This window comes from Strongylocentrotus purpuratus, unplaced genomic scaffold (assembly GCF_000002235.5).
Source record: "Strongylocentrotus purpuratus isolate Spur 01 unplaced genomic scaffold, Spur_5.0 spur5_scaffold_1, whole genome shotgun sequence".
In the NCBI taxonomy this organism is placed as follows: Eukaryota; Metazoa; Echinodermata; class Echinoidea; order Camarodonta; family Strongylocentrotidae; genus Strongylocentrotus; species Strongylocentrotus purpuratus.
In genome coordinates, this window is record NW_022145594.1 from 689,408 (window position 1) to 715,869 (window position 26,462).

Here is a 26,462-nt window from a genome sequence, read left to right on the forward strand (position 1 = left end):
TTATGAACCTTCTCCAGATGATATATTGTGGGTCAGTTTGAGATGTCATGGTGAAGTAAATGATAGCTTTATCACAGTTATGTACAATCAAACATTGTTTGTTTATTTATTTGGTTATTTTACCTAACTGCTAAAAAAGGCATGTGTATACTTGTAAGTAAGACACCAGTGGACCTGCGGCTTTAAGTCAACTGCGAGGGACTTCGTAATGCGTATTAGTGCTTTACCAAAGTGCACGAGCGCATCGAACCTGGGACCTCTCTTAAGAGGCCACTGCTTAACCACTGACCTGTCGTTCGTCTGAGTGTGTACCGAGCGTCGATCCGCCTCTGTAGCATTTGGGTTCCAACAGGAGGCTGCAACACTTGAAATTAATGAGAAATAATGACTGCATGGAGTGTTGCCTCTCTGAATGCAGATGAGCAGATTAATATTCTACAGGGGGGGGGGGGATGTTTCACAAAGACTAAGATCGAATGCTAGTTAGACTTAACTATGGCAGGTTGTTCATGCCACTGTTTGATTCTACCATTTACTGGCATTGGTCTCTCAACGGACGTACACATCATGGTCACAAATCTACAGAATTTACACTTGCTGTTAATTCATTATTGAAGGAAAACATATTATCTAAAGATCATAAACGAACAACCTGCCCTAGTTAAGTCCAACTTAAATTCGATCTTAGTCTTTTTGAAACACTCCCCAGGTCTCTGCAAGTGGGGGTGGGGGGGGGGGGCAAAATAAAAGAAAAAAGTAGTAGTTTTGTGAAAGTTGTCTAAACGTGTTTGTGTAAAAGACCTTTCAAGTTTTCTTACATGGATACGCTGCCCTAGAGTGACTTTAGAGAGTCTTTTCGGTCGCATTCTGTACAGGAATGGATGGTTGCGAGTAATTTTCAATATCACGTTTTAGGTTACAATCAGGACACCAGAATTTGTGGTCAGTGAGTTCAATGGTGACGTCATACCTGAACCAAGCTTTATCGATTCCACGGTGACAATCGTTAAATTTGACAGCGATCGAAGTACTCAAACGAGAGGATTTCAAGCTGATATCTCTCCCTTATGTGACAGTAAGTATAAACAACCTGTCTTGGTGTTTGGGCTAACTCGGTATTGCCCTCCCCAGTCCTTTTTTCTCCAATGCTAATCTGGAACGGCTGGTATTTATTTGAAAGGGAGGGGGTGGTGTCAACTTAATTGATAAATGATAAAATCCTATCATGTGCATTTGTTGTGTTTTTAATGTAAGCTTAGTATCTTATCTAATAAATATCAAAAGCATTCTTGTAACTTAAAGAGAAGGTTGAGTTTTGGAAAGAGGTGAACAATAATTTGTGAGCGTTATTATTGTTATTATGCAAGTGTAGAAGAACATCAGATAAAACATTTTCTCTGAAAAGCATGGCTCTTCAAATACCTTCATATGCTAAATATGGCATGTAACAGCCACATGTTTGTGTATTCCCATATACATCTTTCTGTGTACAGTGCTTGTAACTTTACCAAGACTGTGCCAAATTCCTTATAATTTTGATGAGTCCAGAACCTTGAAGGACACATCAATACTTATATGCTAGATGATCAAACTTTTTGATCGATTCCACACCGTTTCTTTCACAATGCTATCGCATGACCATGTACAACTCAACTTTATCTTTAAGTTTGATGAGCGTTTCAATTTTGAAGTTATTCAGATGAAAAGTATTCAAAAGTGTTTTTTAACCACGACACTCATGCTACTTCCTTTCTCTTCTCACAGTCACTACTACAGAGACGATTCAAACAAGTAAGTTTCTGCTGGATAATTTCGTTTCAAGCTTCAATCTTAGAAAAAGGGAAGCTGTTCCAAAAGCGTTACCCGTGAAGCCTACGGAAATGGACCCGTTGATGTACATGATAGAGAAATGACCATCTAAATATTTTACACATCACCCCCTGCCCATTTAGATCTCTGAAACCTAACCGAACGCCCCCTACCCATTCAGATCTCTGAAACCTAACCGAAAACCCCCTACCCATTCAGATCTCTGAAACCTAACCGAAAACCCCCTACCCATTCCGATCTCTGAAACCTAACCGAACACCCCCTACCCATTCAGATCTCTGAAACCTAACCGAACGCCCCCTACCCATTCAGATCTCTGAAACTTAACCAAACGCCCCTGCCCATTCAGATCTCTAAATCCTAACCGAACGCCCCGCTACCCATTCAGATCTCTGAAACCTAACCGAACGCCCCTACCCATTCAGATCTCTGAAGCTTAACCGAACACCCCCTACCCATTCAGATCTCTGAAACTTAACCGCGAACGCCTCCTACCCATTCACATCTCTGAAACCTAACCAAAAAAACCCTACCCATTCAGATATCTGAAACCTAACCGAACACCACCTACCTATTCAGATCTCTGAAACCTAACCGAAATCCCCTGCCCATTCAGATCTCTAAATCCTAACCGAACATCCCCTGCCCATTTAGATCTCTGAAACCTAACCGAAAACCCCCTACCCATTCCGATCTCTGAAACCTAACCGAACACCCCCTACCCATTCAGATCTCTGAAACCTAACCGAACGCCCCCTACCCATTCAGATCTCTGAAACTTAACCAAACGCCCCTGCCCATTCAGATCTCTAAATCCTAACCGAACGCCCCGCTACCCATTCAGATCTCTGAAACCTAACCGAACGCCCCTACCCATTCAGATCTCTGAAGCTTAACCGAACACCCCCTACCCATTCAGATCTCTGAAACTTAACCGCGAACGCCTCCTACCCATTCACATCTCTGAAACCTAACCAAAAAAACCCTACCCATTCAGATATCTGAAACCTAACCGAACACCACCTACCTATTCAGATCTCTGAAACCTAACCGAACATCCCCTGCCCATTCAGATCTCTAAATCCTAACCGAACATCCCCTGCCCATTTAGATCTCTAAATCCTAACCGAACGCCCCGCTACCCATTCAGATCTCTGAAACCTAACCGAACGCCCCTAACCATTCAGATATCTCAAACTTAACCGAACGCCTCCTACCCATTCACATCTCTGAAACCTAACCAAAAAAAACCTACCCATTCAGATATCTGAAACCTAACCGAACACCACCTACCTATTCAGATCTCTGTAACCTAACCGAACATCCCCTGCCCATTTAGATCTCTAAATCCTAACCGAACGCCCCGCTACCCATTCAGATCTCTGAAACCTAACCGAACGCCCCTAACCATTCAGATATCTCAAACCTAACCGAACGCCCCTACCCATTCAGATCTCTGAAGCTTAACCGAACACCCCCTACCCATTCAGATCTCTGAAACTTAACCGCGAACGCCTCCTACCCATTCACATCTCTGAAACCTAACCAAAAAAAACCTACCCATTCAGATATCTGAAACCTAACCGAACACCACCTACCTATTCAGATCTCTGAAACCTAACCGAACATCCCCTGCCCATTCAGATCTCTAAATCCTAACCGAACGCCCCGCTACCCGTTCAGATCTCTGAAACCTAACCGAACGCCCCTAACCATTCAGATATCTCAAACCTAACCGAACGCCCCCTACCCATTAAGATTTCAGAAACCTAACCACACACCACACATACCCATTCAGATCTCTGAAACCTAACCAAAAAAACCCTACCCATTCAGATATCTGAAACCTAACCGAACACCACCTTCCTATTCAGATCTCTGAAACCTAACCGAACATCCCCTGCCCATTTAGATCTCTGAAACCTACCCAAACGCCCCTGCCCATTCAGATCTCTGAAACCTAACCGAACGCCCCTATCCATTCAGATCTCTAAAACCTAACCGAACACCCCCTACCCATTAAGATTTCAGAAACCTAACCACACACCACCTACCCATTCAGATCTCTGTAACTTTACCGAACACCACCTACTAATTTAGAGTTCTCTATCCAATGAATATGTAAAGAGTGTTTTGATCAAGTTTACTTTTAAGGGTATATGCTTATTTCACCCCCACAGTTCCTCCAGTCATTCAGCCCATCGAACCCATAACTATTCGACGAAGTCTACCGACTCGAATTACGTGTACTGTACTACGCGGTGACCTCCCTCTTCACCTCCGGTGGCTAAAAGATGGTGAAGCTATTCCAGATGGAGTTGGAATTGAGTTTGTAAATGGTGCTTTCTCTAGCTCCGTAATGATAGCTGATGCTACTGTTGTACATGATGGTCGCTACACATGTGAAGCAAGTAACTTAGCTGCTGCAGTCAACTATACGACAGCTCTTACTGTACAAGGTGGGTCTAATTTCCAATACTTTTTTTTAATGGGGGGAGGGGAAGGCGTCCTAAGTATTAGTCACATGTACATAATTACAAATTAGAAAACATACAAATCAAAGGCATTTCAGCGAATGTTCTGACTGGATAAGATGGATGCATTAACCAGCAATGTGAGACTTAAAGGTACATGGTAGTCAGTTTCCATGTGCAGTAGGTCAACATTCGCTGACACCAGACTCAATGGAACCACAAGTAATGGGTGTACAAGTCTCGCGAACAGCATACTCGTGCCATCAAGAAATACACCTTAGTCTCTCGGAGAGTCTGCGGGCGAGGGAAATGTCAAATTATTACTTTTCCATATGGGGCTACTGGGGAAAATGCAGAGCATCATGTAAGGTCTGGTCGTCATAAAAATTGATGCCACTCCCGGTGATTGACAAGACTTGTTATTGGGTAAACACCCAAATGGTGTTAAACTCCCAATGAGAGCCTACTACTATGCCTCTTTAACGGATGATGACACATGCTGCGATTGCGCACCCGTCGGCAAAACTGGGGCAATAGCGACAATACGCCATTTGGAGAACGGAAAGATGATATTGGTCCTGAGTGGGTCCATTTTATAAGGAAGACGTTATTTTATTTTTTGTTACAGAAAACGTGATCGAACTTGGACGTAACGGGTCGTTGAACGTCAAGACACCTAATTACAGGGCATATTTTGGGGACGTTGAAGGTTTCTATACCTGGATTGTCAAAGCTCCGCAGAACTGTACTGTCCGGATTGAATTTCGTACCCTCAATGCGGAGGTTCCCGGAGAGGTTCTAGAGATCGGATCAGGAAACGATACATCTACAAATCATGTAAAGTAACTTATTTATTTTATCATTTCTTTTCGGGCAGATAGTTAGAATTAATACAAATGAGTAGTTGTATAACAAACAAAAAAATAACTAAAGAAAGAAATAATGAATGAAACCACACAATCGCAGGATGGTTATATTTGCAAAATGGTAGCCAGGTATAGGGGGGGGGGGGAGATAAGTAATAACAATAATAAGCAAAAATAACTCCTAGTAATGATTATTGTTCTTTGTTAAATTCTCCCATTTTCGGAAACGAAAAACTAAGTACGGTGTTTTTCTGTCAATTTTCTTTCCTCATCTTTACTTATTGTCATCTTGGTCAATTATAGATTTGGAACTTGACTGACACCCAGACGACCATACCGAGGTGGTTCGATATAGATTCAAACGTTGTGTGGATGTGGTATAAATCAAATGACCACAAGAATCCTACATCTCATGGATTCAGTGCTGTGCTAACGCCTACGTGTGATCAAGGTATATGTTATGCCGTCTTTGGTAATTCAATTCCTTTCCTCTACATCTACCATTTTTCATTTTCTCTCTCTCTCTCTCAATCACTCAAAATAGGGAAGGGTTTTAAAATCTATATATTAGATGCTGCCTGTGGAGACAGATAGTCAACCTGTTCGAAACGTCGAGCCACTCATCCTCTCCAAGCGCTATAGTTCTCCTTAGAACTATATGCTAAGAAAGATAACAAACAGTCCTTTTTCAGGACTACACACCCCAAGAAAGATTACCGAGTCAGAGTCTTTTTCAGGACTCCTCAACTCTCTCTCTCTCTCACATGGTGCACCCGCAAGCCTACTGTAAATCTATATATTGTCTCCAAACTCTTTTACTTTTTTAATTATATGTGTATTTATTATTTTTGCACGTATGTTTCTATTGATTTCTATAAGTATGATGAGTGATCTGATTCGTGATAGGCCAAACATAATGTGAAATGAAAGTGGATACTTTACTCTGAAAGGGCATTGGTTAAACTTGCAGCCTTTTCACACACAGATAAAATTCTATAAACATGATTAGTTTAAAGGGTTTTAAACTAATCAGCTGTACATGCGACATCATTCACACACAGAAATTTCGGTGCGATCGTTAATTGTTTCGTGATTAACTACTGCTCTTAAAATGCGCAGTAGTGCCATTGCGCATTGAAGGTCAGGTCATATCAAACAAAGCACACGCTCCATCCAGTTTGAACACGTTTAAACCGTTCACACACACAATTTCAAGCTCTCTGGATACGAACTTTCGTATCTGCAGCCTGCTGTGAGGGGCGTATGAATCGCGATTTCGTATCTATCCGAACATCGTATAAACGATGTTCACACAGGGAAAACATGTTTATACTAATCATCTCTAGATACGATGAATTTTAGCTTAGTAGGAAAAGGCTGCATCTCTGATACGATATTGCTTAATCATACCCTGTCTGATATTGGTTAATCATACCCTGTCTGATATTGGTTAATCATACCCTTTCTGATGTTGGTTAATCATACCCTGTCTGATATTGGTTAATCATACCCTGTCTGATATTGGTTAATCATACCCTGTCTGATATTGGTTAATCATACCCTGTCTGATATTGGTCAATCATACCCTGTCTGATATTGGTCAATCATACCCTTTCTGATATTGGTTAATCATACCCTGTCTGATATTGGTTAATCATACCCTTTCTGATATTGGTTAATCATACCCTGTCTGATATTGGTTAATCATACCCTGTCTGATATTGGTTAATCATTCCCTTTCTGATATTGGTTAATCATACCCTGTCTGATATTGGTTAATCATACCCTGTCTGATATTGGTTAATCATACCCTGTCTGATATTGGTTAAACATAACCTCAAACCTCATGATCTGTCATTGGTTAAACTGTCTCAATACTAGAAATTATATTGAACGGCCTTGGAGTGGTTCAGAAATAACCTAACCAATAGGACCCGATTTGCTTCTATTAATGATTGTAACCCAAATAATAATAATAATATTTAATTTGTATATAGTGCTTAATACAAGTATTCTATCAATAACTTGTGGGTACCACAAGGCTCTTTTGGGTCCGCTTCTTGTTATTATCCATATGAATGGCTTCATAAATTCATCCACGGTTCTTTATATCCTAAACTTTGCAGACGACTCAAGCATTTTCTACTCACATCCCAATCCTAGAATTGTTCTTGATTCCCTGAATTTTGAATTGCAATTTGTAGTCGTATGGATACAAACAAAACAAATCCTTTATAAATGTGAACAAGACTAAAACCCCGTCTGTTGTCCGGATGACATTCTACCCAGTCAATCGGGGTAACGTCCGGACAATATCGAGGTGAAATCGAGGTGAGTTTCACCCTAGTCGGGCTAGGGTGAGATCGCGGTAACGTCCGGACGTTGTCCGGATGACATCCTGATAAACGACCTATTAAGACGCGCGCGGAACTCTACCCGGGTAGATGACGTCAGGGCCTTGAACAATATATACATGTACATAGCGCGCGCCAGCTGATCGCGATGAGGGAGGTTTTTTGAAAATGGCTGGTTAAGACGGTGTCCATGAGCCTGGCAAAAGCTCACCCCGTGTTTTACGATCAGACCCCATCGGGGCTTAATTTCATAATTTTCAGCAATACACTCTCTGAGCTACTAGGACTAGCTTTTGTTAATGATACCCAGATAATTCCACTACACTTCTTGATGTTTTATCGACTGTAAACTAACATGGAATACTCAAATTGGTCATTTAAGCAAACTGTTGTCTAGGAACGTAGGTGTAATAAAATAAGTTAAAATCTTTTTTTCCATCTCATGTCTTAAAAAATATTGTATCCAACTATGTTACTGCCTTATCTAATCTACGGGGTGCTAGCGTGGAGAAATGGTTTAAAATATTTTTTGAAAAATCATGATCCGAAAAAGAGCAATATGAAAAATTAAATCTGGCTGATTTCTAGGCACATGCTTTCTTGCAAATCGTTTTCTGAAAGTTTCTAATTTATACAATTATTTCCTCGGAATTTTCATGCATCAACTATTAAAGTAAGGGTGATTCGCCAAATGTATTCCCTCCCATTGTTTGCTATAAACAGCCTTATGCACTCCTATCCAACAAGACAAAGAGACAATATTCATCTCCTCCCCAATCCGGACAGTTTATGCCCATGAAACAATTATGTATACAGGTCCCACTTTTTGGAATGGTTTAAATTCAGAGGTTGACGACGCACCATCGTTAAATTTCTTTAAAGGCCCACTGTACTGCTTGTAGCTACTTGCGCCCTCTCTATATTAAACAATGCCTAATCGGTGACCATTGGTCCCCCATGATCCTCTTTTTCTTATGTTAACTGAGAGCTGAGTTGATGAGATAACCACCTGTCCAGTGACCTTACAGGGCGGTCTAATCCCTCCTGTAAACTAGTACTGATAAGCTTTAAGCTCAAACTTTGAGATGTTCATTTTAATTCTTACGTCTAATATAATTTGTTTCCCCTCCCAATCTTTTTTTTTTCTCCAATGATAATCTTAATTTGTAATTATTGATGCATGCATCGGATTTTAATGTATACAAACAAGTAACTCGGTTCTATGCTTACTAAATTGATTGGATGACTTCGCATTTTAACCACGTGACTCTGGGTATTGGTGCTGATGCATTATTCTGTATATAATTTTCCTAATTCCGTTGTGTTTTAATTCCCCCTGTATATTACGTCTTTCTCTACTGCTACGGTTTTTACATCTACAATCTTTATTTAACCATTAACCTATAATATACAAGCACTGCTTTTCTTTAATTTTCATACTCTACTCTGTCAAAAGTAATGCTTGCATTTCCATAATTTACGAATCCGTTCTACTGGCAGCCTGCCCTAACAAAAAACATAGGTGACCAAAGACTCGTATGCATGGCTGATCGTCAACGAAACGGAGTTAAATCTGTTGTCAACTTTGTTTTTTGCTATGGTAGGCAGCCAGTGAAAACGAATTCGTTTAATAAAATTATGGAAATGCAAGCATTGCTTTAAACAAACAGAACTATGTTATTACTGGTTCATTTTTTTCTGATTGAGGTGTCATATGAACTTTCTAGGAATATGGTTATCTCTTTGAAATGCAAATACGGTTCGCTAAATGAATTGTTGGTACCCTTTCTTCAAATTGTTTGAAATCACTAATGCGTGAAATATGCATCATATGAGTTGCATCAAATGAAAGAGGAGGATCTAAGCTTTACGAATATGTATCATTGATTAGTTTATTCATTATAATTGTGAGTTATGATAAATCATCGATAATTCTCGGTTTCGTTTTGTCTTGGACGCACTGTATACATATCAATTTAAACAAATATTTTGTATGTATATCTATATTTTTTGTTAAATGTGGAACAAATAAACTTGAAAACTTGAAACATAGTTGCTTAGTAAAATTCGTTTGCCCCATAGTTTGAATTCAATTATATATTGAAGTACGGTTGACCGATATATCTTTTTTCCTGCCATTAAATACCAACTAAACTTTTTACTTCTTACCCAATCTCCCACAGATGTAAACGCCGAGTCATACATCGACACGAGAGGTAAATATACAGATAATCAAGCTTTATTTTCCCGGATATTCAGTTAATACTATTGTAATAATATATCCTTTCAGGGACCTAGATAGAAGTCAATCTACGTTGTTTCTTATGCAGTAAGAATTGTTATGTGAAACAGCGACTTCCAATAACACAACATATTAATTATAAGAATCTGGAGAAAAATATGCTGAAGAGCCTCAACTGTTACATTAAGAAAACATTCAATAATAAGCCTACAATACAACTGAAAACGATTATATTCAATCTGTATATAGCCTCTTAAAAAAATGTTTTAACACTGAGAGAGCAACGCTATTTTACTAAAACAAAATTATGAAATGTATGACACATGCATGATTCCAAGGATAACAAAATAATATGTCAATAGAAACTAACTACCTTTAATGACGTGTAAAATAGGTAATTATACAAAGCTAACGTGTGTCTCATTATTTTACCTAGGCTCTGGTATATTACTATCAAGCGGGGATTCCTGCAATATCGCATCACCCGACTTCCCTCAAAACCATCCTCCTTACATCAGTAGGATCTGGCTTATCAAAATCCCTCACCCTGAATGTCAACTTACCATCGATTTTGATAATTTTACAACCAGATCGGATTCTGACAAGGTAAATGATCTTTCATCCTAAATTTCGTGTGATATATATGAGTCTTGTTGTGGGGCGGGCGGAATGGGGACGGGGTGCACTGGTCTTAAAGTAGATATTCTTTGGTTTGAAAAACTATTTTCATTATTGCAAAGTTGAAACCTTAATTCGACAAGGTCATCAAAATTCAATGCTTGAAAACATTCGAAGTAATGATTATTTTAAATTACAAAACGCTTAAACTCCGGCATAGCACATGAAGAGCTCTCCGAACGCTGCTGAGATATGTGAGATCACAGGATGGACATGATTTGCAAAAGCAGACGATGTCCCATGACATCTCACATATTTTCAGTGCATGTTCTTTCATCTTCTTTGGAGTTTTTTCTCTTACTTCACTACCGTCAGGCTAAATGTATAATATATTGCCTCACTCTAAACCCCGCGCATGGTTTTATTTTGATGGCAAATGCAGCGATATAAAATAAAGGAATCTGTCGCTTGTAAACAAAAATAGGACGCCATTGTATATTCAGCTGCACACGCCGCGGTATGTTCGGCGTTTCAAGAGGGAACAAATGTCGTCCTTATATGATTCGTTTTTTTTTTTCTTAATATGAAAGTCTGGTTTCTTTGATTGTTAATTAACCCCTATCCTGTGTATTTACAAGCAAAAGATTTTAGTTATCATAATCGGTTTCATATCCCCTTTTGAATGGTTTGAAATAATAGCTTTGCAATTATGTTCATTCACTACGGGATGTCGTCTACTTGGGCAGTATTGGTCCATTATGTGACGTCATTAAAACATCGTTATTTTTCAGGCGAATCTCTCGTAATATCCCAGATGCTATGGAGGTGGTTGCATTTGTATTTTTTTTATAAATTACCCGATATGTAGTTGACCTAAAACTTTTACGATGGCCATCTGTTAGCTTACCAGTTTCTAGTGATACATTAGTTGACATATTTGTGATTTCTTTGAATTTCCACTACAAGATACTAATGTTATAATCCCTTCAAGAGTTTCCTCGTAACTTTGAGTCAACTGAAAGATTCTCTTATGCCCTCTTTCTAAGCCCAGCATTTGATAATGGAATGGATTTTTTTTCTTCGTTTTTTGTTTAAATCGAAATATTATAAAAACCTATTAGATAGCCATTTTAGCTCTGTTGTTATGGCATATCCTATATTGAAAAGGACTTGAGAGATAAAGAAAGGAAAATGCAACTGGAGGATGGGGTTTCATTTTATGTCTGGGTGGGCATTCATTACCCAGAATCTCTTATTTTCTTCAAATGGGGGCATCATCCCCTATTGTTTCTTAAACCGTCATTGCTGCACTAAACGTTTAAAGACCTGTTATCTGACCCTGTAGTTAAGTTTAAAACTGTTTAGGGTGAAGGCAAATCGCACCTTCTTATGTTCATGGAATATATTTATGATTATGATCGCAAATGGAATCCATTATTTAACCTTTTTCCTCACGCTCTCTTCATTAATTCACATAGCTTGAGATCAGTTCATCTGCTTCATTAGACTCCCTTCGTGCTGTCTTATATGGTGACGTCATAAAGGAGCCTATAACCATCACATCAGACTATGTTCTCATTCGGTTCAGCAGCAACACGAACTATGGCCCTGATATCAGCAGAGGATTCAAAGCTCATCTATACGCTGATTGTGAATCAGGTAATTCATCAGATATGATAGCATGGATCCGGGCCAACTCGGACCAGGGGACAACTCGGCCCAGCTGCAAAAACGGTCATTTTTGTCATTTTACCCTAACTCTAACCCTAACTCTAACCCTAACCCTAACCCTAACCCTACCCCTAAACCTAACCCTAAACCTAAACATGCACAAACTGACCGTTATTGTACCTGGGCCGAGTTGTCCCCTGGTCCGAGTTAGCCCGACTCCGATAGCATGATATCGTCTTTTCGGGACTTTACTCTCAAGCAAACATAGCGATTTTGTGCTTTCATATAGAAGAGCAGAAATTTGTTGCGACAAACTCTTACTAATAACTATAATAGTAGCGAAGTATACAATAGCGTGTTAGATGGCTACGGCTGCTGCGCGCTCCTATATAAGAGCGAGAGCGCAGCAGCCGTAGCGATCTAACTCGCTATTTGAATTTCGCTACTCTATAGTTTCTAGTAGAAGTTTGTCGCAACAAATTTCTGCTCTTATATATGAGAGCATAAAATCGCTATGTTTGCGAAATTGTTGTTTCCCCGTCTCTTCAGAGCCAGAAGGTTCGGTGTGTAAATGTATGATGATGTTTCTCTTGCTCCAAACAGACGCTAGAGCAATCTACCTGATGATTGTGATCCGAACGGGTTGTAAAGTCTATTTTATAGATCGAATACCATGACGTTATTATAGCTAGTCTCTTAGTGTATTATTAACATGGATCGCTGTACTAAATGTGACTGCTGTGTAATATAAGATTTAGCATAATGTGATTGGATAGAATGCCTAAAGTCTATTCAGATCAGGTTGAATTTCATTTATCATGCACATCCACGGACCCACATCCAGCCCACCCTCCCCCCTTCCCCCTCCCACACACGCACATCAAAACAAGCACGCGCACACTTACATGGAAACCCATACAGTCACACTTCTCGAACATTTGTTTTATTTCACTAAATGTTGCGTCTCATAAAATACGAGGCAAGGAATAAGTATGAAGACCCTAACGAAGCAAAGAGCTACAGACCAATCTCCCTGTTGTGCCACCTCTTCAAGCTCTTTGAGCGCCTCATCCTGAACAGACTGGGGCCAGTCACAGAACAACACCTGATACCAGAGCAAGCAGGTTTCCGGCCTGGAAGATCGTGCACTGGCCAAGTGCTAAATCTAACCCAGCACATCGAGGATGGTTTCGATAAGAATGAACCGACTGGAGTTGTGTTCGTCGACCTGACAGCTGCCTACGACAATGTTAACCACCGTATACTTCTCGACAAGCTCTATACCATGACAAAGGACTCCCATCTGACTAAGCTTATCCAAGTGCTCCTGGAAAATAGACGCTTTTATGTTGAGCTCAACGGGAAGCGCAGCAGATGGAGGAAACAAAAGAATGGTCCACCTCAGGGCAGCGTACTTGCTCCTGTCCCATTTAATGTTTACACTAACGACCAGCCAGTGTACCCAGGGACAAGAAGCTTCATCTATGCTGATGACCTTGGCATAGCAGTCCAGAATTCCTTCATAGACAAGATAGAAGCCACTCTTTCATCAGCCCTAGACAACCTGACAGACTACTACAACAACAACCATCTGAAGGCTAACCCTGCCAAGACCCAGGTTAGCTTGTTCCATCTCCGCAACTACAATGCTGGGAGGAAGCTGTCCCTGAAATGGAACGATGTCTCATTGAAACACTGCGATCACCCTGTCTACCTTGAAATCACTCTTGACCGAACCCTTTCATACAAACAGCATGTTCAAAAGGTGAAGGGTAAAGTTGGGACAAGGAACGACCTCCTACGGAAACTGGCAAACTCATCTTGGGGTGCCAATTCCTCCACGCTGAGGTCAACTGCTCTTGCGTTGTGTTACTCTGCAGCAGAATATGCCTGCCCTGTATGGGGAAGATCATCCCATACAAAGAAAATTGATGCAGCACTCAACGAAAGCTGTAGATGCATCACTGGCTGCCTCAAGCCCACGAATGTGGACAGCTTGCACTCCCTGGCCGGCATTGCTCCATCCGATGTCCGCAGAACAGTTGCAAGTAGGACTGAACGCAGCAGACAAGTTGAGGACACCCGCCATCCCCTTACTCGCATCAACCGGCCCCTACCCGCCTGAAGTCAAGGAAAAGCTTCCTTCATACAGTCCAGCCACTGTCACGACCTCCTCATTCAACCAGAGTGATCTTGTGGGAAGAGCTACCAATCCCGACCAAGGAACAGCTGCCCCCTGGCCATAGATGTGATTGGAAGACGTGGAAGTCCCTCAATAGGCTTCGCACAGGGGTGGGGCGATGTCAATACAACATGAATAAATGGGGATATACTGACGACACAGACACCAACTGCGAGTGTGGAACATCCGTCCAATCCATGCCACACCTATTAAGATGTCCACTCCTAATTGACCAATGCTGCCTGGAAGACCTGGTGGCAGCAAATGAGAAGGCTCTTCAGTGTGCCAAGGCCTGGCAGAGCATTTGAGGACACGAAAGAAGAATACAAAGTGTATCCTTTTCTTGAACATGATATTATTTACTTTTGGTGCTTGATAAATCTTTATAGATATTTATCACAACTATGACATTTTAGATGGTTACCATTTCGGGTTTTTTTCTTTTCTTTTTACTTTCTTCTTTCTTTCTTTTTCTTCATTTTCATTTTTTTAAATTCAGTTATGAGTTATGAGTTTTTTATCGATCGGGTGGGTGGTACATGCACAACATTACTTATTATAGGCTCTGTGTAAGATTGGCTTGTTAGAACTCGTGTGAGTAATGTGCCGCGGGATTCCATATCCTTAAACTGCTGGCGAACAGAGCAACAAGACCAAGCTCTGTAATTATTAGGATCTCTGCCCAGTAGTGCCGTGTTTGTGCCATCGAACTGGATCGACCAAATCAATTGATTCATAATATAATATATGCAATATTTTTCCCGTAACATGAGAGTAATTTTAATAGTTTCATACTATTAATTAAATGTAATGTTAACTGTTATTGTATAATTGTTTTAAATGGGGGCACGCTACAAGAATCCTATCTTGCACCCCGGGGCAACGTGTCTGACACGGCCGGTTGTAGCAACTACTCCGAAGATCAAGATTACATTAATCTTGATCTAAGGAGACACGAACGAACGAACTTCTTTGACATGTTTGACAACGATCCGTCTCCTGAGAGAATTAGCGAGAAGTAAAATATTGTATTCGTATTGAAATAATACAACAATAAATATTAAAGAGAAGGCGCATTTCTAATCAACTCATATTGATCTCTTCCAAAACAGATGTTACTCAGCCGTATGTTGATGTAATAGGTAAGTAAAATATGGCAGTTACTTCTACATCTCTCAATAATCCAAGTGTGCAAAAGTGTTGAATGTTAAAAGTAAATTTTGTGGATGGTTTAATCTGTAATGATGATAATAGTAATAATAATGATGATGATAATAATACAAATGATATAAACATTGTAAACTTATAGAGCGCACACACCGTCCAGGGACGCTCATGACGCTAGCCCAGCAACAGCTCTCTGTATAACAACTAAAGTAATTGTTTATTTGATAATAGAGTTATACCATCAGAAACTCCACCAAAAAATGCAACATTTGTATCACCCATTTCAATCCTCAGCTCCACCAGGTGCATACACATGTGAAGGATAGTCTATTATCTTTGAGAAATCAGATTTGAAGTTTAATTATTGGTTTATGAGTGCCATTGATGGAATTCCATGAAGAGTGTTTTACCTACGCCCGCTATAATGATAATGAATATATACACCTCTTCTATTTGAATGAGTTTATCTTGGCTTTAATGACATTCAATAAATTATCCCAAATTTGGGAATAACTGCGCGTTCTAATAGATGAACATTGTATTGAGGAAGAAGACATATCGGTGCGGACTGATGATTCCGACTTTGCGATCTTATTACTTTTAGTTTTCATAGCTATTTGAAGATTTTTTCTTCATGTTTTCTTTCCATGTCGGGTCGATTATCTAACATCACCGTATCTTTACGTAATTAGAATTAAAAAATTGGCAGATCAGATTTTGTTTTGTATGTAAATACATTTATGTTAAATGCCTTTAAATAAAATCTCCTTAATATGAAATGTTGTTTGAAATGTTATTACTCATACAGGTTCCAATGTAACCATGTCGAGTGGAGATACGTATTACATCGCTTCACTCAGCTATCCATACAACAGCTATCCTAGAGAACAGAATGTGATCTGGAGATTCTTTCTACCCGAACCAACATGCCAACTATCCATTGTATTCCAAGACTTTCAACTTGGGAGATACAGTGATCATAAGGTTGGTTTCATGGCTACATTCACTATGAACATGACGGACAATGAAAGAGGACAAAGCATACAGTTCCTCGTTCTACCCTCAACACTGACTGTGGTAGACAAAGGAAGATCCCTTCACTGCTATTATGTAAAAATGTGTAGAACAGGTGAATATGCATGTGACAACTATTTTACACATTTTTACATAATTAATGAAGGGATCTTCCTTTGTCTACCACAGTAATTGTTGAGGGTAGAATGAGGAACTGTGTATTTCGTCCTCTTTATTTGTCCGTCATGTTCAATATGATTGGCCTATCATTACACCCCGTGTCCACACACAACACTTTCCCTGATTAGGGGTGATTAGTTATACCGTTTCGGGAAATTTATACGATGAAATTGTGTGTGAGTGTGGACGCTTATACTAACGATACGTCGTATAACGAAACGCGGGTGTGGGCATCGTTTCGAACTAGAACTCAACAAAGAATCACGACTAATCAAGTCTAATCACGTAAAGTGTTGTGTGTGAACGTAGTATAACTAGTCGAAATAGAACGGTATAACTGGGCGGGGCTTAACGTAACATCGCGCGAAAGGAGACCTTACCTCTCATTTCCGCTTCTTTTTCATGACCGCAGTAATAAACTGCGCACCTATATTGGTTGAATTTATTTGAATTTAATTTAGAACTCTGTATTAGTACACAGTTTGATATGATGATCCTTCGACTGATGATTCCCTATACCTTGACAAGGCTGATAAAAATGGATGCATTGTAACCGTTATTCAATTAAAGCGCAGGCGTCCTTTCCATTACAGGTTAGGTAATAAACAGTCGCTATCGAGGGACAAATTGTGTCCTCCGTTAGTGGGATAAGTTCTGCATCTGTGAAAATGCCTGTCCTGCATTAAAGTCTTGCTACTAACTGCGAACCTGCCTTGAAAGTGTCTAAGAATGACTTGTCCGATCTAGTCTATATTTGAAGAGCTTGATTCCAAAAGGAGCTAAATCCATATTTTACCAAAACTGAGTTTTTTTCTTAAAAAAATGGTTTCCTACATGGGAACAAAATGCACTATATCACATTCTAAAATTTCACCAGGAAGTATGAAATTTTTAAGTTACAATATCATGTTTCATTCCAAAAGGAGCTAAATCCAAATTGGTTTCATTCCAAAAGGAGCTAACTCCACTTTGGATAAATCAACTTTTTTGTTTCTCCACTTTCCCTTCAGCCATGTACCTTCATGTTGTTATTTATGTTAAAGGTGTCGCCCTGGACCAATACTATATGATAAGAACAAAATCTACCAGTTATTTCTGATTTTTACTAAATTATTAAAATTTATGGATTTAGCTCCTTTTGGAATGAAACATGGATTTAGCTCCTTTTGGAATGAAACGGATTTAGCTCCTTTTGGAATGAAACAGTGATATGTTGTTTACTTTCTTTTCCAAAGGTATTTTTAGATGTGATTTCACTGTTATTATTTAAAAGGAAAGGTTTTCTACTGAATTTAAATACATTTCAGTGACTTTATTGAGAAAATATTCTAAAATTTCACAAATTTTAGGTACAATATCATGTTTCATTCCAAAAGGAGCTAAATCCACGAAAAATAAAAATCTAAAAATTAATAAAAAATCAGAAAAAACTTCTAGATTTTTTAAAACCATATATTATTGGTCCAGGTTGACACCTTTAACATATATAACAGCATGAAGGTACATGGCTGAAGGGAAAGTGGAGAAATAAAAAAAGGCGATTTACTCAGAAGTACCCAAAGTGGATTTAGCTCCTTTTGGAATGAAACTCTTCATTTCTTCATTAATTTATTGTTAACCTCTGATATTCCTCGAACAAACTTATGCAAGGCTATCCCCAGATCTGGCTAGCCCAAAGGGATGTTCACGATAATAATAATATATGATTTTTAACTCGGAAATAACCGAATCTTTCGATCAAGGCGCGACAATAATGAATATGCAAGTTACATATACATTCTGAATAGTCAAATTATGGAAACTGCAGATAACGTAGAAAACTGTCACAAATTTTAAGGTTAACTGTTGATAGAAATGTGTAAGTGAGCATGGAGCATGGATTATACGTGTCCATTGATGCGGAACTTTTCTCGTTGTCGGACGACATCCACTCTCTATATAGGGTGTCTCCGTGAAAGTTACACGACCTATCGTTCTGCTTTACAGGTTTCAATCAGTACATCAGGATCCCTCGATGACACTCTGGCTGACATAACTGGTGACGTCATTCCCGATAACTTCACTCTAATGTCTGATGACGTCATAATCCATTTCTTAACAGACTATTTTAAAGGCGACGGGGGTTTCAAAGCTTCTGTTTCTGCTATCTGTGTACCGGGTAAGCTTTTCTTCTGGATGTGTGGTAGTACAGTAGTTCATTCCCTTGACTGTCAATAAATAATAATAAACTATTTATGTTGTAAAGCTCCCTCTCAAGGTCAAAATATTGATAAAGCCATAAAACAATGTTTCTTGACTAAAACCGACCGATTAGCTATTCCCGTTTAGAAATAAAATATATCACAACTTCATATTCTGAGATTTTCATGGTCGCAGCAACCATTGTGCGGCCGTAGGCGCTTTTTGAAATTCATCAACATTCACCGGGAGCACCGGTAAATTTTTATATTCAATTTTCCTCGAAAGCAGAAGTGTTTTAGGGACTAAGTTCTCTAGTGCTTATAATGCATCCACAGGGGCATCCAAATATATATATATAAATTGTAACGAATCACTATCCACCCGATTTTCAAATTTTCCCAAAACTTTTTATTACCTTTAACAAAGTTCGATTCGACGGGAATAGGAAGCAGGACCAACGCTACGATAGTGCAAAGATTGTTATCTCTTCTTTAATGGAGATATTATTTGCTCAGAGTCAATTAATAATTTACCAACTTAAAATAATTCTAGTTGAAATTATACGCACAAATAAATTCAGAATGTATTAACCAATGTGGGAATCCCACATCTATGAATAAAAAGAGTAATTCAAATTGTTTACTTTGTCTTTTTACCTGCAACGTATTTCTTTATGTTCACATTGATAAAAAATACCTTTTCGTTCTCATTCTCACTTTATTGACATTGTTATCTGAATGAAGTCATGTTTATTTTGTTATCTTGTGTTCCACCCCATACAGGTGCTACTCAAGAACCTCCTATTGATCCAGAAGGTTGGTTAGGTTGATCTTCTCATTTATAACAATTAGACAAAGATTAACAAACAAATTAGTGATTTAAAATATTAAAAATCTCCATATTCATTATTACCGATCATCTGAAGCACATCGGAGTAATCTCAAAATCATAGAGATACAGCAAAGAGGGTGACACATTGATTTAAAGAGAAATAGAGCAACAGGGGAGTGAACATGTACGTCATTTTCAAAAACATGCAATATCCTGTATCTTTCAGGTGCATTCAAGTTTTGTCAACTTATTTTATTTATATGGGAACATCTGCCCTTTTGCTTGTAATAAAATATTCCACTGCCCCCCCCCCCACTTTTCTTGTTGAGAAAGGAAAGGGAGAGAGAGGGAGAAAGAGAGTGAGATAGATAGAGAGGGAGAAAGAGGGAGAAAGAGAGAGAGATAAATAGAGAGGGAGAGAGAGAAGAGAGTAAGAGAGAGTATGATCTAAAAAGAATGTTAAATGTTAGACTGAATCTTTTCAAGTATAATGTCGACATCGAGTAGTTCTTCGCTTCTCTAATTATTGGTGAGAGACAGAGAGACAGAAAGAGAGAGACAAAGTGAAGAAGGGAGATGAGATTGAGAAAGAGGGAGAGCCATCTAAAGAGAATGTTAAATGCAGATATTTTTAAACAACATTTTTTTTTTGTACAGGTGGTAACATCAGCCTCTCTGATGGTGGCAGGTACTCCATCGCTTCACCCAACTACCCTTATGGAACATATCCTGAACGCCAAGATATCACGTGGTATATCTATCTCACGCACCAAGAATGTCAACTCAGCATCACATTTCAAGATTTCCAAACGGAAGCCGGATATGACAAGGTCAGTATCAAAAAGATGGATCTAGTTCGTTTCAAATGAACATTTTGTTTCCTCCAGAAATTCCCTTTTGAACTCTTATCATGCCACAGGGCTAATCCCCATTGTGCCAATCCCCAAATCCTTCCGTACCAAGTTTATTTTGAGATAATCTGATTAACGCGATGGTTCTATGAATATCGAGTGCAAAACACACATCACAGTCCAATGAGCATATGAACAGTAACTGATATTACGAATGCGTGCTTGCACCCACAAGGCACTGAAGCAATGGCTCTCTCGCATGTACAAAGCACTATAACGGTAGCGTGCATGCAGCCTCATGGCATGCTATGAGGTATGCTAGTGCAACCATGTTAAAGGTAAAGACCAGTTATGGTCATGCGATTGCATTGTGAAAGAAACGTTGTGGAATTTATCTGAAAAGGTTGATCATCTAGCATCTAGCATCTGCAAGGTTCTGGAATCATCAAAATGATAAGAAATTTGGCCCATTCTTCGTAAAGTTACAAGCACTATACACAGAAAGATGTATATGGGACTACCCTATATCTCTCACAGTCCATGAGAGAAACAAATTTACCAAATAAATGAATTAGTAGGCGGTTTCCCGGCAAATTTGTTATCATCATGTATTAGTCAAAACATATTCTTTCACATGATTGGTAATGAGAGCTTCCATTTCATTTTTTGAAATTGGGGCGTTTCCAATACTGGTCTTTACCTTTAACATGAGGAGTTTAATTTAAAACTATAATAATACGGAGAGGAAGGCTTATTACTTGAGGCAGGACCTCGTGTCAAGTGTGCCTAAGCTCACAATACCAAATAAATCGTTTCACTAACTCGTCACTTTGCACTTCAATTATCGTAAATAAATCATGAGAACCCAAACATCCAATTCATTTTCAAAGGAAATATCAAGCTCAAACGGTTTTTCCACTGGGTCCGTGTCAAGTTGAGACAATTTAGAAGCAGGAGTATTTTTTACATTATGTTTTATATTAATTTCTGATTACTTCATTGTTTATTATTCAGATCTTTACAATAAATCAAACTTACAGGTGTATTCCAAGGCATTCACGTTTAGTGAGGTTAGGATTAGAAAGTAAAAACATCAGTTTCATTGGATACTTACTCTTTTGATCATCTTGTGACCTTTCACTAATACCTGATATTATACATGTATCTCAAATCTCAGGTTTACATCAGTACGCAGGACAGAGAACGCGTCTATTCTGGTGCTGCCATTCCCGACCCTGTAACCATCACATCATACTATGTAGTCATCCGCTTTACAAGTGACTCCCTGACAGGATATAAAGGGTTTAGAGCGAACCTCCAAGCGCAATGCGAAGAAGGTATGAGATGCAAAGCAAAACAGATGCAGGGTTTTAAAAAAAAACGAGCAAAAGAAAATGGAGTTATCATGTAACGTCGATCGTAATCAAGATTATAAAAGAAAAAAATCTGTCAAGGGAAGCAAAAAAAAAAAAAGGAGGAATATCAATTTTTTCAAATGTTTTTACAGGGTCGAAATGTAAAATTTGTCATGCCCCATTGATTTAAGAGGAGGCAATGACCGGTTACCCCCCCCCCCCCCCCTCGAAATGCCCCTCCTTGTATTTCTGATTACCTTCATTTTGACCAACACCATCCTGAAAAGCCATACCAAAAAAAAAAGGAATTGGAAGACGATCCTCCAAAACACTCCTCTTGGAATGTTTACTGTAGGTGATGGTGGTGGTGGTGGTGGTGGTGGTGGGCGTTGTGGCGTGCGCCTGTAATCCAGCTAAAAAGTGGAAGTTACAAACTGATTCAGCCGAGGACGCAGGTTCGAAACTGAGTCACGTCTTTCGGATGGTGACGTTTAAAGGTCGGTCCCAGACGTAAATAATCATATCTGATTGATACACGTCTGCAAAAAACCCAATACACACACACAAACACGTAATATGTATGATTTGTGTGAACGGTACGAGTATACGTATCGCCTGCGCCTAGCTAGCTGACAATAACGCGTCGCGACGATATCGACAAAGTCGGAGAATGGGTGAGTAATTGATCGCAATATTAGTAGATTTAGTGAATTTAGTGATTAATTTTGAAAGATTTGTAATAGTGATCTTCGGTAATTTCTTTTCATTTTGAGACTGTTCTCAACAGATATTTGGGGAAAAGGCTAGGGAAATATTTCTCTTCAAATTGCACTTTGATTTTCATCGTCGTGAATTAGTAGGCTGACTGCGGTTTGCCGTCATGTCACCCAGTTAGGGCCCGGGGTTCCGGCAGGCCCACCCCGTGGAATTGCGGTGCTCATCTGGGGCGGTATTCTGAACATTGTTGTAAGTATTGTGTTATCTTTTGTTGTATCTTCCAGAGATAACACAGCGCTAATATTGTTGTAAGTTGGTATTCTGAACATTGTTTTATCCCTGTGTTATCTCTTGAAGGACCGCCTCTATCTTATCTTTGACCACTGTTGACACGCCCATTTTATGGACCCTACCAATCAAAATCTATTTTATATAAGCATGATAAGTAGGTCAACCAATAGGAGTACTTTATGCTACATCTTCGCGCATACTAATCTTTGGCGTAATTAGTTATTTGAGCGCTTATTATATATGCGCGTCCTCATAATTGTGGCACATGGATCATAAAGACAAGTCACGCTTTCAAGAGACATCACAGAGATGAGAGCATTAAAATCGTCATATCCTAGCATGTAATTTCTTAGAAATTTCTCATCTTTGATGTCTCCAGTCAACACACAACCTTCTTCTAACTCGTCTATTGGCACTAAGTTGGTTTTGGGCAAGAAAGAATGCCGCTATTATATCACCACGAAAGATGCAACAACTCCCTACCTGTTGTAAGTATTGTTGTAAATACCATGCAAGATGAGATAAGATAAAAGATACAACAACTTTCAGAATACCAACTATCTCGACATATTATCTCTCGTGCGCATATGCAAATGAGGATTAAACGCCACTTTATTAATAATACGCACAATTACAAGCGCACCAAATTATGAGCGCAGGCGCGGCCAATGAGATGAGAGAAAAGATACAACAAAAGATAACACAAAAGTTACAACAATGTTCAGAATACCAACTTTATTTTATCTTCAAAGATACAACAATATTAGAGATAACACAGGGTTCAGAATACCGCCCCTGCAAATTTGATCGTCATCATGAATCTAAATCATCAATCATTGATTGAATTTAAATCTAGATTTAACGTACACCTTGAAATAATCTATGAAGTATGATTTTTTTAATAATCCAAGTGGGTTAATTCTTGTTAAAATCTGGATAATGGATCATGGATAATCAAACAACTCCAAACCCTATTTTATTTAGGCCTAGATCTAGATGTAAACCTGGAACTTATTAATAAAAATATTCAAAAAACAACAACTAGGATTTGTTTATTTAATGTTTAGATTTTGTGTGGGTCCAGCATGCTTGTCTAGTTGTCATAACTCATATTCATAAGGAGTCTACATTAAAGATTTGTTTCCAAATTGTGCAGTTCATGTTGATAAATATATTTTTGTTGGACGTTGTATAAGAAATGACCCCTAGTCCACAATTATGTTTACTTATCTGTAGTCCACCTCTTCTTGTTATAATAAACTAATTCTACTTAGTACTTCTTCGTGCTCATAGGCCATAGAAAGCACTGTGTGAGGTACAAGTTAAATATTCCATTAGTTTTACTTTGTACTGTGGTTCATTAAATAGGAATGTTGATTTCCACACCATGTTAAATTTAAGGCCAACCATGACATAAAAAATAGCTATTATGCTTGATCTATTTTATTGTTAAGGAGAAAGGGATGCCTTGATTATTGTATTGGTTTTTTTCCTTCTTTTTGTTCCAACAGATTGAAACTAAAGAGCTGAAAGAAGTTAACAACATGAAGCAGAAAGTCCCATGCAGGTAAAATTACCAGGTTATTTAGCACACAAATATTAAACGATCACCTACATGTATTAATTCACTAAAAAAATAAATGGAACTAAGTTGACGTTGCAATTATAGCGCTTAGAGACTTCGGTGGTGAGCGCTTTATAAGTAACATTTTTATTATTATTATTATTATTAGCGTATATAGTGGAGGGTTTATTTTATTCTAGTTCTGCACCTAGCATACAATTTCAATTTCAATTTCAAATTTATTCACATTTCCAACAAAACATTACAAATAATTATAAGCATTTAAAACAAATTTAAGAAATACATGTTGGAAACAGAGGGGTCCACTAAAAAGCAATGCTTGTACAAGTGTGAACACCTCAAATGAAACTTAGGAATAATGAGTAATTCAATTTACTATTCTGTAATGACAAAAGGAACTACAAAATAGGGGAAAGAAAAATGGGGATGCCAACAGAGACGAGAAAGGGACAAGACAATACTTTACACGACACAGATAGAAGAACATGGTCATAATTATAAAAAGAGTAGACAATGACAAAAAGAAGTGAGAGATCGAGGGTACAGAAAAAAATACTAAATGATGAGCTGCATGTGGGGTTGAGAAGGAGATAAGGAAAGAGAAATATTGATGTCTTTAATTTTTTTGGTTTACAAAGGAAAATGTGTCCTTATTCGAAGGAGGTCCTGTGTGCCCGCCCCCCCCCCACTCAGTGTTATTTGGGGTATGCGTATGCGTGTTCCCTCCTTTTGAAAACACCCCCCTAAGTCTGGTGTGTAAAGTCAATACGGGCCGGATTTTTGTGTACTATGAGCCAGACTTCGTGAAAACTACCCCTTTACTGGACATTTTGGGAATACGCATGCGGTCCTGCCGACCCCTGAGTGGGGGGGGGGGAGGGCGGGCCTGTGTGTAGAAGAGCCATATCTAATCCACATCCAAAGCACTACATGTAGGGTATACACAGGACCCCTCATTACTTTTTTGTAAGGGCTCCTTTCACTTCTTGAGCAATGAAGATGAAGAAGAACACAAAATAAGATGAAAGTCTGTTTAAAGGATGTATTATGGTTGATATGTATCCATTAGTATCAGTTTTAAATTGAAGTACCTACTTTGTTTCCTGTCATGTAGGATGATGCTTCTCTACAGTGGGTGATGAAGGCATGCTGGTTTACAAACTCAGGAGAGGAACAAAGAAGAGATATTGGCGGGATCATATCTAGAGATGCGGGCCTACTACACTTCATACGAGCAAGTGTGCTAATATACATGTAGGTACCCCGATAAACTTTTGTGGAACACATGTCATGCAGAAAATAATAGGTCTGACGAAGATATTTTTCATTGTCAGTTGACTTGTAAAAGAATAATTGACTGAATATCACAATTGTGATTTAGATTAAAAATTAAATGTCAATATAGATGAAATATATGACTACGTTACATGTTTTTCAGTATATTCTCGGGTCCAAGTTGTTTGGTCATTTTATGTCCCATACTTAAAGGTAATACACAGTTTTAGTATGGGGTCATAAATTTGGTTCAAATGAACATATTGGACGCATATGAGATCCTACAATATTCAGTGATCGTTGTCGCGGTTGTAATCGAGTCTAAAATTATGAAATTGTAAATAATAAACTCTTTATGTTGTATAGCTCCCTCTCAAGGTCAATATATAAATTTTTCTTGACTAAAATCGACCAATTTGCTATTCTCGTTTGGAAGTTATATATCACATCTACATATTCTGAGATTTTCATGGTCGCAGCTACCATTTGAAATTTATCAAAATTTACCGGGAGCACCAGTAAATATTTATATTCAATTTTTCTCGAAAGCAGAAGTGTTTTAGAGGCTAAGTTTTTTAGTGCTTATAATACATCCACAGGGGCATTCAAATATATCAAAATTATGAAAGAGTACAATAGAGATGGGTTTAAACTGGAATATTTACATGATATTTATTTATTATTTGTATTATATGTTTGTAGAATACCACATTCAATAAAGCCAATGAAGTTTATTATCTTGTAAACGTAGAAATAATTAAAGATAACTAATCCTCAA

At 38.6% G+C, this 26,462-nt stretch overlaps 1 protein-coding gene and 1 long non-coding RNA gene across 2 annotated transcripts; both read left to right on the forward strand.

Annotated features, from left to right (window-relative positions):
* Nucleotides 1-919: 919 nt before the first annotated feature.
* LOC100888123 (cubilin) lies at nt 920-18,849 on the forward strand. Its single transcript, XM_030977287.1, has 11 exons — nt 920-1,075; nt 1,765-1,791; nt 4,011-4,289; nt 4,933-5,141; nt 5,474-5,621; nt 9,708-9,740; nt 10,203-10,372; nt 11,863-12,043; nt 15,350-15,379; nt 16,213-16,388; nt 18,585-18,849. Exons 3-11 carry the CDS (start codon nt 4,190-4,192, stop codon nt 18,813-18,815), a joined length of 1,278 nt encoding a protein of 425 aa, XP_030833147.1. The 5' UTR covers nt 920-1,075; nt 1,765-1,791; nt 4,011-4,189; the 3' UTR covers nt 18,816-18,849.
* Nucleotides 18,850-22,415: 3,566 nt separating this feature from the next.
* On the forward strand, nt 22,416-25,623 carry LOC115920744. The gene is made up of 3 exons (XR_004062513.1): nt 22,416-22,490; nt 24,336-24,391; nt 25,524-25,623. It is a non-coding gene; the product is annotated as an uncharacterized LOC115920744 (long non-coding RNA).
* Nucleotides 25,624-26,462: the final 839 nt, after the last annotated feature.